At 46.4% G+C, this 12,695-nt stretch overlaps 1 protein-coding gene across 10 annotated transcripts in view; it reads left to right on the top strand.

Moving 5' to 3' along the window:
• Nucleotides 1-11,540: 11,540 nt before the first annotated feature.
• The window catches only part of LOC126284288 (zinc finger MIZ domain-containing protein 1), a 138,471-nt gene continuing 137,316 nt past the window's right edge, over nucleotides 11,541-12,695 (top strand). For 3 of the 10 annotated variants that reach the window (XM_049983119.1, XM_049983149.1, XM_049983166.1), the window contains exon 1: nucleotides 11,560-11,642. In XM_049983119.1, coding sequence (XP_049839076.1) covers nucleotides 11,620-11,642 — 23 coding nt within the window. In that variant the 5' untranslated portion in view covers nucleotides 11,560-11,619. Of the gene's footprint in view, nucleotides 11,762-12,695 lie in introns of all 10 variants that reach the window. The other 7 variants (XM_049983127.1, XM_049983141.1, XM_049983174.1 and 4 more) reach the window with 5 other exon arrangements.

Consider the following 12,695-nt stretch of genomic DNA (forward strand, 5'->3'; position numbering starts at 1 on the left):
TTTTGCGGAGAGGGAAATCGGTGCACAGAGGTGAACGACCAGATACGCAGGGCATAGGCGAACCGAACCTTTCGTCTTCTACCCAGTCCTGGAGAAGAATAGTGAACGATGACCCGGAAAAGACGTGCTGATCCGCTCCACGTGTCCGTTGTTCCAAGCAACGCCGCTGGCCCCAGCTCCACACTGAGCGAAGATTACACGTATTCGAAGGCCTCTCTTGACGCCGCTGTAGTGGGCGCTTTTTAAGCCCAGCCGTGCAGCGTCAGCCACAGAAGGGAGCAGTAAGCGGCACCTTGTGAGACGTCAGCTAGGAGCTATCGATACTGGGAAGGTTTAATGAGCCGTCACGGCTCAGCAGGGACGGGTTGAATAGGTTATAACTAAAAGGTGTGTGTTTGTGGGGGGGGGGGGGGGGGGGGGGGACTTTTTGTGATCAGCGAGGGCAGTCTGCCACTTTGGTATCCGCCATATTGGATTCAGCTCGTATCCTTTCAATGGGTGGGGGAGCGGGTGGTGTGATACATGTTTTAAGGGTAGAATTTGAAGAGAAACACAATGGTGAAGTCCGCTTCGCACTATCTTTGATAGATAATAAGCTATTCATCGTTTGTTATAATATGTGTAATTCGGCCTGCAGCGTGCTCACACCTAACCACGTTTTGCCCCTGTCGTTATATGTGTGCCGCTGATGTGAAGGTCATCTCACTGACCAAAGAATAGACGATGGCCAGAGTTCTAAGGCAAATACCAGGGACTACAACCAGCGACACCCTGGTAGGGAACCCGTAACGGAAAGTGAAGCCACGAAACGGATAGGAAAGCTATAAGAAACGGGATCGGTGGCAGATATGCTCCATGCCAGCCGTCCCCACATAGCATGTGATGAAGCTACGACCGCGACAGTGTTAGCAACAGAAACCGTGAGTGCCGCCCAAGGTATCGGGAGACTCTCTCAACGGCATGGCATGCCTCGGAGCAGTGACAGAAACAGCATCCATTCGAAACGCAACTAGACGACTCTGATCAGAGGATGCAGTTTCGTGAGTGGGTGTTACCACATCACGCCACCGACCACGAGGATGTTTATTACATACTCTTCAGTGACAAGCCGAATTTTTACGTCAATGGGAAGGTCAACAAGCACAACATAAGATACTGATCACTGGACAGCCTAAGGTGGACGTCTCCCTACAGAGTTCAAGGAAGTGGCAAAGTCATGGTATGGTGTTGGGGAATGCGTACCATAGGCCGTATCTCTCTGAGGGAAATCCTCAATGCTGCAATCTATCTGCATTGCTGGATGAGGTGGTCATGCTTATGGTTTTCAACATTCGTATCTTCAGCAGGATGAGGCGCGACCCCATTATGGTGTCTGTCTTTGGGAATGCCTTGACACACTGTTCCACGTTTCTTAGATTGGGCGTCGTGGTCCCGTGGAATGGCCGCCACATTCGCCTGATCTGGCCACACTAGAATTCTACCTGGGGGGTTAACTGGAGTCCGTCGTATTGTCCGTGAATATTCGTCATGTGCAGCACCTGAAACTGCGGATTACCGAGGCCTGTGATACAATCACACTTGCTGTGATGCGTCGTGTTCATGCAAACTTTCCCCGACGGATACGGAAATATCTTCTGGTATGTGAACAGCATGTGAAATACATACTGTAAAGCGCACATTGTTCTGCAATGTGTTGCGTACCATCGTGATGCTTGATAACACATTTTACAACAAATGATTCAATACTTTTTACCTCGTAAGTAGGCTGTTTAGGTTTTATGTTAGTAACGTCACCTAGCGCTCTGTATGAAAATCACTGGCTGTGCTGTGTGCAGTCTGTGGCTGGTTGGCATTGTTGGAATAGTCGCCATTGTAGTGTTGGGCAGATGGATGTGAACAACGCATAGCGTTGCGTAGTTGGAGGTGAGCCGCCAGCAGTGGTGGATGTGGGGAGAGAAATGGCAGAATTTTGAGAGCGGACGATCTCGACGTGTGTCCATCAGAAAGAGTAAATTTGTAATATTGGATATCATGAACTGATATATATATGATGACTTTGGAACATTATTAAGCTAAATACACTTTTTGTTCTCTATCAAAATCTTTCATTTGCCTATAAGTTGTTAGTGTCTTCAGTAGTTAGAATCTTTATTTAGCTGGTAGGAGTGACGCTCGCTGTATTGCAGTAGTTCGAGTAACGAAAATTTTTGTGAGGTAAGTGATTCATGAACGGTATAGGTTATTATTAGTCAGGGCCATTCTTTTGTAGGGATTATTGAAAGTCAGACTGCGTTGCGCTAAAAATATTGTGTGTCAGTTTAGTGTTGATCAGAATAGGTAAAGAGCGAAATGTCTGACTACATTCAGTTCTGCTCAGCTGTCTGAAAAACAAATAACGTAAGGGGTTTATCAGCACAGTAATGCACTAATTTTTCTGAGGGGACGTTTCAACCTGTCAGAGATACTGCAAAGCGTACTTCATCATTGTGTTTCTCGTCAAATTCTACTCTTAAAACATGTATCACATGACACCCCTCTCATTGAATAAATGTGAGCTGAATCGAATTTGGCCGACACCAAGATGGCGATCAGCTCTCGGAGGTCACCCATAAAGTTCGCCCCCCCCCCCCCCCCCCCTTTGCTCGTACATCCATATCCACTCCATTCCTGTCTCTTATTATTTTCGAGATATTCCGCCAGGTCCCGACGTTTGGGACATCCTATAGAAGAAAGATGAAAACTTAGTTTACGGGTTGTTGTAATAAATACCCCGGCTCATGTATACGTTAAACTGAATTAATGGGTCCAAGTCATGGTACGAGAAACACTACCCAGACATCACAGAACCACTCCTGGCCTGGACTAAATCTTCCACGCGATGCAGGTTAAGCCCCACGCCTGGTCATCAGATCACACTATGCCTCACATCGTTTTACTGTCATGACGTAGGGCAGCGGTGGAGGGTCACTGGCCATTTGTCTCCAGAGCTTCAAGGCGTCCAGCGTGTTCTTTTAATAGGGCCACCAACATGTTGTCTGGTGAGCTTATGTACTGGCGGTTGTTACTGCAAGTATCTTCTAAAGAACGTTCATATCAAGTTAGGTATCACACTAGTTATTATTATTACCATAGTGGAAACTCGATTAACCGTCATCTTCGGGACCGTGGTCGTGACGGTTGAGCGAATAGACGGATAAGAGGAACACTGTATTCCTCCAAAACATAACCTCAATCAATTATTTTATGTATAGATACATATCACTCTCACAGTAATATAATAATATTTCGGAGCGAAAACAAATTAAACACGATTGTAATAGCAAATAAAACTATTTATTACATGATAAGAACATCCATACAGTAGCTACAAAAGTTGCAAAGTACGTAATGTACAGTACTGTACTGTACTATAAACTTACAGGTGAAACAGTTTATCTAGGTTGGAAATAGTCAGTCAATTTCTTCTGCCTTCTTGATGCTCGAGCTCTCACTGCAGCAATATTTCGTATTTTTCGGAGCAGTAGTGCCTGCGTTGCATTAGCCTCTTCTTGACTTTCAAACCATTCTACGCACTTGGACATCATTGTTTCGGCCTATGAATGGCCAATAGTTTGTTTTTCTTCATGGTTTGAACACTCGTCTTCATCAGCCCCTTCTTCTTCTTCTTCTTCTTCTTCTTCTTCTTCTTCTTTGGTGGCACTGACGCTGGCAACAATTTCGTCATCACTCAAAATTTGGAAACCCCCGTCCACTTTGTCACACTCTAACCACTCTGGTACTTCTTCTGACGTCAAATTTGTGCTGATTTGTAAATTATTGCACAAATTGACCATCTCGTCAACTGTCACACACTCAGGTTCCTCCGATTCTTCACCTCTAGGTTGAGGCCAAAGTTTATTCCAGCCGTTCTTGAGATTTGACACTGACAAATCACTCCATGCACTGGCAACATTGAAAATGGCATCTTTAATACTGCAAGACCTCCAAAACTGTTTTATAGATGTTGATTCATCAGATGAGAGCAAACTTTCGATAAATATTTTTCTATAATGACGTTTCATGTTTTCGATGATTCCCTGATCCATGGGCTGTGTAAGTGAAGTTGTGTTTGCTAGAAGGAAGAGACATGTTATGTTGCCTTCATCACTTCTCATTTCACAAGGAGGGAGCGTTGGGGCATTGTCTAATAGCAATAGCGCTTTCTGTGGCAACTTTTTTTCAGCCAAATGTGCTCTAACTTGAGGTACAAATTGTTTGTGAAACCAGTCAGAAAAAATTGTTTGATCCATCCAAGCACTCTTCTGGGCGTAGTATTGTGCAGGGAGAGCATTCAAATTCAAATTCTTGAATGCAGGAGGTTTTCTTGATTTCCCAATCACAAGTAGGTGTAGCCTATGATTGCCGGTCGCATCTGCGCAAACCATAGCAGTGATGCGATCTTTTTGTGCTTTCAAACCTGGAGCAGCTTTTTAGAGAGTGATGCTAATGTCTTTTGTGGTAAAGCCTTCCAATGAAGCCCAGTTTCATCACAATTGTAAACTTGCTCCCTAACAAGATTCAATTGAGCCATTTTTTCTTTAAATTGTTCCCGGAGCTCAGCAATTACAGAGTTATGGCTCAAATGGTTCAAATGGCTCTGAGCACTATGGGACTTAACAACTATGGTCATCAGTCCCCTATAACTTAGAACTACTTCAACCTAACTAACCGAAGGACATCACACAACACCCAGCCATCACGAGGCAGAGAAAATCCCTGACCCCGCCGGGAATCGAACCCGGGCGCGGGAAGCGAGAACGCTACCGCACGACCACGAGCTGCGGACTACAGAGCTATCCACTGATATCAAGTTGGCGAATGCCATGACGAAATTTAAACTTGTCGAACCATCCGATATTTGCTTTAAAAGACGAGTCACCATCAAGTTTGTTGTTCATTTCAGCAGCCTTGGTCATTATTATAGGCCCTGAAAGTGGAATCCCCTGACTTCTTGCTTGTATAAACCATCGGTACATTGCAGTGTCAAATTCATCATATTTTGCAGGTTTCATTGTCTTTCTTGTTCGCACATCTCCATCCATGCTCTGCATTGTTGACACATGTTGTTCTATTTTATCAGCATCACATTTTATATCGTTAACTGTTGTTCTTCTAATACCATACATCAGCGCTACACTTGTCGCAGTTTCGCCCTTTCTTAAGCGTTTTATAATTTCAAGTTTTTGATTAAGTCCTAAAACAACATGTTTACGTTTTTCAGACATTTTATCAAGTCATTGTATCACACACACCTGCACTAAATACGGTAGTGTAAAATATTAGTCAATAAAGCTTATTCAAGTGGAAAACGCGTAACACGGCACAGCCCGCTAGATACACTGCAACAATTACAGTCTTCTCGCCTCAACTGGAAACCGGCCCAGTGGTGATTGTTGACTCACAAGTGAGACAAAGACAAGAAAAGGGGGAGATGTGTTAGCACGTCAACTGAAGGTCATATTTTATGTACCATTCTAGGACGAGCGGGTACATTCACTTCCCACTAAAATAGAGTAAATAAACAAAGCGAACGCGTCACTGCACCTTTGAGCATTCTGTTATTACAGTATTATTATGCTGTTACAGCAGTGACGGTTAACAGAAACTGACGGTTTAAAGAGTGACATTTAATCGAGTTTTTACTGTATGTCGCAAGTGATATTTCTCGTATCACTGTTACGATCCTGCACCACCTGTATAATTTTGAGCCTAACGATTTGGGACGCCCTGTATTCAGCAATAGATACCAAATAGCTGATACTCATGAAAAGTTTCATAACAAGCAGCAAGTGTCCTTCGTCATAAAATGAAGTGGTTACATAACCGATCGCTAGAAATTCCTGTCCAACAACTGCATGGAGTACTCAAAGTACATGCTACAAAAAGTTTCAAAGAAGTACTCTTTTACAAAGTGGTTGGTTGTCTACACAGCTCCACAGTTTGGTTGTTCTGTCTAAAATCCAGTTTCACACATATCTTGTCCTGTGCAGTTCAGATGGACTTCGTTTAATTTTTGTGTCTTCCTCAATTGCTGGTCTTCTTGATTATAGCCTCTTCTATGACAGGGTCTGAAAGTCTTTACAAATGTAGGAGCCTTTATTCTTCCTGTATTTCCCTGGTTGTTCAGAAGCTGACTGTTCTTGCAGAGATGTGCTCTGAGCACTATGGGACTTAACCTTGCAGAGATGTGCTGGGAAAACATCTGATAACGCTAGGAGCCAACAGAGAATACTTGACTGTTTCTATACCTGCATTTCCTTGCACAACAATCGGGTCAGTATCAGCACATCTCTGTGAACAACACTCTGCATTCGGAAAACAAGGGCACAAAAACGTCTGGGATGAAAGACTTTCAAGTCGTTTTATAATGTTCCTTGCATAAGTGGCTGACTAACATTTATATTGTTGCGTAGAGTGTGGAGATGATGACGTAATGTAACTACTTTCGTTCGCGTCACTGCCAACTATTTTAATCGTTATTTTCCACTTGCGTTGACCTTTGCATCATGTATTACAGACTACTTCTCCGTCACTCTTGTTATTTCTTGATCCGCAACCTATCGCACACTGCCTGACCCGCTGCGGGCCGTGTGTTAAAACTTGACCACTTGTTTCTTTTTTTTTTTTTTTTTTTTGTTTATCATTTCTGGAATATTCTCAAAGTATACCGTTTGTGATGTTTGAGTATTCTAAAATATTGCATGTTTGTATAAATAGCAGCACTCTCAATCCAGGATTCAAGTTCCATTCTGGCTGTACACTGGCGTTTGTAATAAAGTGCTTTCAGTACTAAATGTTGTATTTCATTGACGGCCCTGCTTTCGAATTTGTTACGCTTTTATCGGGACATTTAAAGTGTCAATTTTTCGATTCTTGATACCAAGTCTGGTGGTATGTGAACCCACAGACCGCAAGCACTGTGTATCAGAAAAATTTCTTCCGTATGTTGTATAGTCGTCGGGCAATTTTAAGATCGTGTTCGGTGCTCAATTTCCGGGCCACATTTACTCGTATTTTCTCGACCCAGCAGATAGCCTCCTGCTGCAGAAAAGAACAACACTCCCTTCGAGCTAAGTGCGCTGATATTTAATTATTAGCTTAAGTTACAAAATTATACAAGAACGTTACATGTACCTTTTAAAACTTGCTAGCAACGGATAGACATGCCAATCTTTGTGACACAGCCTTTCGGGCCTTAATGTGTTTTGTGGATTCATCTAGTTACACACATCAAAAAAAAGTTTTGCATCACCCCGGTTTCCATAACTCAAGAACACAGACATTGACTGCGGATATTGTATCACAGACAGAGTTCCTTTAACTGTTCAGAAATGTAAGTAAACCCGCCCAGAGATGTAAAAAACCATGCATGAGCAGCGCCTATTAGACGGAGGGGGTCCGACAGCCGATCACTTCCAGTCACTCCACCAGGAAGGAGGTACACGGCTCGTGTTGTCAGTATTTCGACCATGCCTAGACGGTCAGTACCGCGGTTCGAATGGGTCCGCATCGTTACTTTGTGCCAGGAGGGGCTCTCAACAAGGGAAGTGTCAAAGCATCTCGGCGAGAACCAAAGCGATGTTGTTCTGACATGAAGGAGATACAGAGAGAGAGGAACTGTCGATTACACGCCTCGCTCAGGCCGCGTAAGGGCTACTACTGTAGTGGATGACCGCTACCTACGGATTATGGCTCGGAGGAACCCTGACAGCAACGCTATCATGTTGAATAATGCTTTTCGTGCAGCCCCGACATCCACGGCGAGGTTCATCTTTGCAACCACGACACCATGTGGCGCGGTGCAGATGGGCCCAACAACATGCCGAATGGACCGCTCAAGATTGGCATCACGTTCTCTTCACCGATGATCGTTGGAGACGTGTTTAGAGGCAAGCCTGTCAGGCTGAACGCCTTAGACACACCGTCCATCGAGTACAGCAAGGTGGAGGTTCAAATGGCTCTGAGCACTATGGGACTCAACTTCTGAGGTCATTAGTCCCCTAGAACTTAGAACTAGTTAAACCTAACTAACCTAAGGACATCACATACATCCATGCCCGAGGCAGGATTCGAACCTGCGGCAGTAGTGGTCACGCGGTTCCAGACTGCAGCGCCTAGAACCGCACGGCCAAGGTGGAGGTTCCCTGCTGTTTTGTGGTGGCATTATGTGGGGCCGACGAACGCCGCTGGTGGTCATGGAAGGCGCAGTAACGGCTGTACGTTACACGAATGCCATCCTCCGACCGATAGTGCAACCATATCGGCAGCATATTGGCGAGGCATTCGTCTTCATGGACAACAATTCGCGGCCTCATCGTGCACATCTTGTGAATGACCTCCTTCAGGATAACGACATCGCTCGACTAGAGTGGCCATCATGTTCTCCATACATGAACCCTATCGAACGTGCCTGGAATAGATTGAAAAGGGCTGTTTGTGGACGACGTGATCCACCAACCTCTCTGAGGGATCTGCGCCGAATTGCCGTTGAGGAGTGGGATAATCTGGATCAACAGTGCCTTGATGGAGTTGTGGATAGTATGCCACGACGAAAACAGGAATGCAACAATGCAAGGGGACATGCTACTGGGTGTAGAGGTGTGTACAGCAATTTGGACCACCACCTGTAAAAGTATCACTGTACGGTGATGCAACATGCAATGTGTGGTTTTAATGAGCAATAAAAAGGGCAGGAATGATGTTTATGTTGATCCCTATTCCAATTTTCTGTACACGCTCCGGAACTCTCGGGACCGAGGTTATACAAAACTTTTTTTTATGTGTGTATAAGCACTTTGTTACCAAAAACTGATTTCGGCGGTAATTCCGCCATCATTGATGACTTTTTGTTTTAAGAAATACATGAAAAGTAAATTGATACATAGAAAATCTAAATTAATTTCCAACGTTGTTGTAACAAGTTGCATGCCGATGAACTTCAATACGGTGTCTTTTTTTCCTTTTTATGATCCACATGTCACAATATTTTTAAACTGTGGTTTTCCTTCTTGCAGCATGTCATTTACACTGTGAGCGCCTATTGTTACTGAAACTTGCTTTTGACATAAAATATATTTTATATCACGAAACTGCCAATTTAGTACACTGATGTGATGTTCTGTCGAACCTTATATTAGTAAAATGTGTGTTATTCGAGTTATTGGACTGGCACCACCTACTCGCTAGTTACGAGGGTTGGCACTTCAACAGTGGCAACTACATATTTACAACTCGTACAAAATACATACGCGTTTCAAAGTTTTACTGACCTTCAAAACAGACACTAGCATTGTGTATAACCCGTTGCTAGCGACGTGGAAGTCGTAGGATACTCTTAGCAGTGCCACTTTGTTTTGACAGTTCGAGCGGCGGGGTCTATTGCCCCACGAATTTGTAGCAGTTCTGAAGCGAATGCCGTGAAGTACTTCCTTCAGTTTAGAAATCGAGTTGAACTTACGAGGGCTTAAGTCAGGGGAGTGCAGTAGGTGGTCTAACACTCAGCAGCCCCATTAGTCAAACAACTCACTAACAGCTTGCACTGTACGTGCTTGAGCATTGTCCTGCCAAATGATTGTCAGATCCTGCAGAAAGTCTCATCACTTCTGTCTCTAAGCTGGTCGTAGGTTGTGTTCCAAAAATTACTTTTTAGTAACACTGCATGTGTCGCGCTAGAGTTTCGTATTTGTCTCATGTACTCCCGTCTGGTGGTCGAGTTTCATTCAGTTCCGGTGAAAGTCACTGATATGTTCCATTTCACCGGCGGGTACTTCAGTTGGTGACTGTTCACTGGTTGCTGTTTTGTTCACGATATGTTAACGTCAGAATCTGAATACCGAAGCGGTTTCTGGAGACTTCTGTTCTTTAGAGAAAGACTGATGCGCAGGGAGGAGGATACTATGTGTCTGACTCTGAACCTTATTTTCTGTTTCTTATCAGTGCTTTTGTAGTGGTGAAAAGAGTGTTGTGACTTTTTGCCAACAAGTGGTTCATTTTTTATTTAATGGTTTTAAATTCCAGAATGAATATTTCACTCTGCAATGGAGGCTGCACTGGTCTGGCAAATAAAAACTATGAGTCAAACCAGGGCTCGAGCCTCAAACCTTGCTTTTCGCTTGCAAATTTCTTATCCACTGAACTATGCAAGGACTCGTGTCCTCTCTCCCCACCCAACCGCCTCGCATCTTGAATTGTGCCAGTACCTCTTTACTGATATCCAAACGTCAGAGAAACTTGATTCAAATGGCTCTAACCACTGTGGGACTTAACATCTGAGGTCATCAGTCGCCTAAACTTGGAACTACGTAAACTTAATTAACCTAAGGACATCACACACATCCATGTCCGAGGCAGGATTCGAACCTGCGACCGTAGCAGGAGCACGGTTCCGAACTAAAGCGCCTAGAACCGTTCGGGCACAGCGGCCGGCGTCAGCGGAACTCAGTTGGACTAGAACTGTCAAGGGGTCGTTTCTAGCACGAATCCTTGACCATGTCGTGGGGAGTGCGCGCTCTGTTGAAACGATCTTGTTGATTTAAACGATATACCAGATCAGGACTCAAACACGGAGTCTCGCCTCTCGTTGGTAGTGCTAGTTCCAACTGAGCTCTAGCCTGATTCGATAGACACATTACTCTCAACGGCAGGGTTCCGATTTCGAGTCCCGGTCCGACACACAGTTTCAATCGATGGTTCTGGGATAATAAATAAAGTGAAGCAACAAAACGAACCCACAAATCCCATATCGCTTTTTCCCAAGAGAGACAGAGCAACCGGGACTACGTACAGTACAGTGAATGCCGATTGGGAAAAACGTATTTTGCAGTGATAGGTTGACATGGGGAAATTATGGGGAGTAACGTTGGTCGTCAGGCTTGAGAGGACACGAAAGGGCCGTGGTGGGGTTAAATGAGGGCGATGCGGAGGTTTTAGAGGAAATGGACCACAATGTGCGACATGACTGCAGACCACAATGTGCGACATGACTGCAGCGAGTCAGCCTGGAACCGCGCGACCGTTACGGTCGCAGGTTCGAAACCTGCCTCGGGCATGGATGTGTGTGATGTCCTTAGGTTAGTTAGGTTTAAGTAGTTCTAAGTGACCTCAGATGTTAAGTCCTATAGTGCTCAGAGCCATTTTTGAACTGCAGCGAGGGCCGGTGGGCACGGAGACGCCGCACCTGTGGCAGCCGCACCGCGTAATTGGCGGAGCCGGCGTGGGCTGGCGAGCGCCCGGCCGCGGCCGCGGTCGCCGAGTAAGGAGCAGCCGCCGCTTGTTTTGACAGGCAGGCGAGGAGCGGAGCGGAGCGGCGCGGCGCGGGCGCCGCGGCGCGGCGGATGGGCCATTTAAAGCCGGCCGTGTCCGTCTCGCCGGCTCCGCCCACCTTCCACACACACACACACACGGGCGCAGGCAGCGGCGGCGGCGTGGCAACGCCGCGGCCGGCGCTCTCGCTCGGCGCGCGCACCGCGGCAACGCCGCGCCTCGTCGGCCGCGCCAGTCCGCCGAGCGGCCGCTGCCAGTCAGTTGCCTTGCGGCCGTGATCGCGAGCGGGTCAGCCGTACGAGAAGCGGGGCAAGCTACATGCTCGGCTACACAGCTTACAGGTAGCTAGCACCTCCAGCAGCCACCACTCAGCGCAGCGCCGCCAATGAGTGCTCTAGTGCTTCAGTGACGAAGAGAAATTATTAGCGGTGTGACACAGTGAAGTGGTGCCGTCTGGCATGTAAGCCAACCCTCCAACTCGCACTTTTTCTCTCGCTCGCTGTGTTTGTGTTGTGATTGCTGTGTGTGTGTGTGTGGTCGCCGCGGTAACGTCCGGCGCCGCCTGCTCCTTCCCGCGGGGGCGTATTCCCCGGCGACTCGACGCGACACGCCGCGTGCGCCGTGCGTACGAGCGCCTTTTACGCACACGCGGGCGGCCGCCTCTCGGGGCCGAACGCAGGACGCTCACTGCTCGCGCCGTACACCGACACCTCTCTTTCCAGCTGGCGTTAACGTCGACGTGCCGGTTTGACAGATCCCTTGTACAGCCGCCGCGCCTTGACCTCCCTTCCAGTGATACGAGCCCACGATGCATCTGTCTTTACCTTCTGCGGTTCGATACTGCAGCTGTTGAATTTCGAGAAAGTGTATTTTGCGGCACAGAGGTGATAGACGTGTGTTCGACGAATCAGTGCGACCTGTCGAACCAACACCGTGGCGTGTTGTTTGTCTTACTTCGCATTTAGTTCTGGGAGATTAGAATCGGAATAATCGAGTCAGTGACCTTGCAGGTGACAATTTCTGCGAGTGTTTCTTGTATCGAATAACAAGTTTCGTGCGCGTTTCGTAGTAGTTCCGATAGTACCTGATACCTGTCGGTTTAACGTAAATGTCGGCCAAGGTGAAACTGTGCCACGAAGGTGACTGAAGAATTATTTTCAAAATTTTTCACCTTCCGTATCTGCTGAAAATAGATTTGTTTCGTGTATATTTCTGTAATGCGGTAGGAAAGTGACAACAACCCAATGAAATTCTGTCCCACTAAGCTGCGGCAGAGTGTATAAAGTTACGCCGTCTGCTGTGAGCATTGTTGGGTTGTGTACCAGTGTGTGGGCCACAGTGCCGACGACCGTGAGGGCCGCGTCTAGGGGACGGAGGCCGTGTGCCTGCCTGCC

This window comes from Schistocerca gregaria, chromosome 1 (genome assembly GCF_023897955.1).
Source record: "Schistocerca gregaria isolate iqSchGreg1 chromosome 1, iqSchGreg1.2, whole genome shotgun sequence".
Lineage (NCBI taxonomy): Eukaryota > Metazoa > Arthropoda > Insecta > Orthoptera > Acrididae > Schistocerca > Schistocerca gregaria.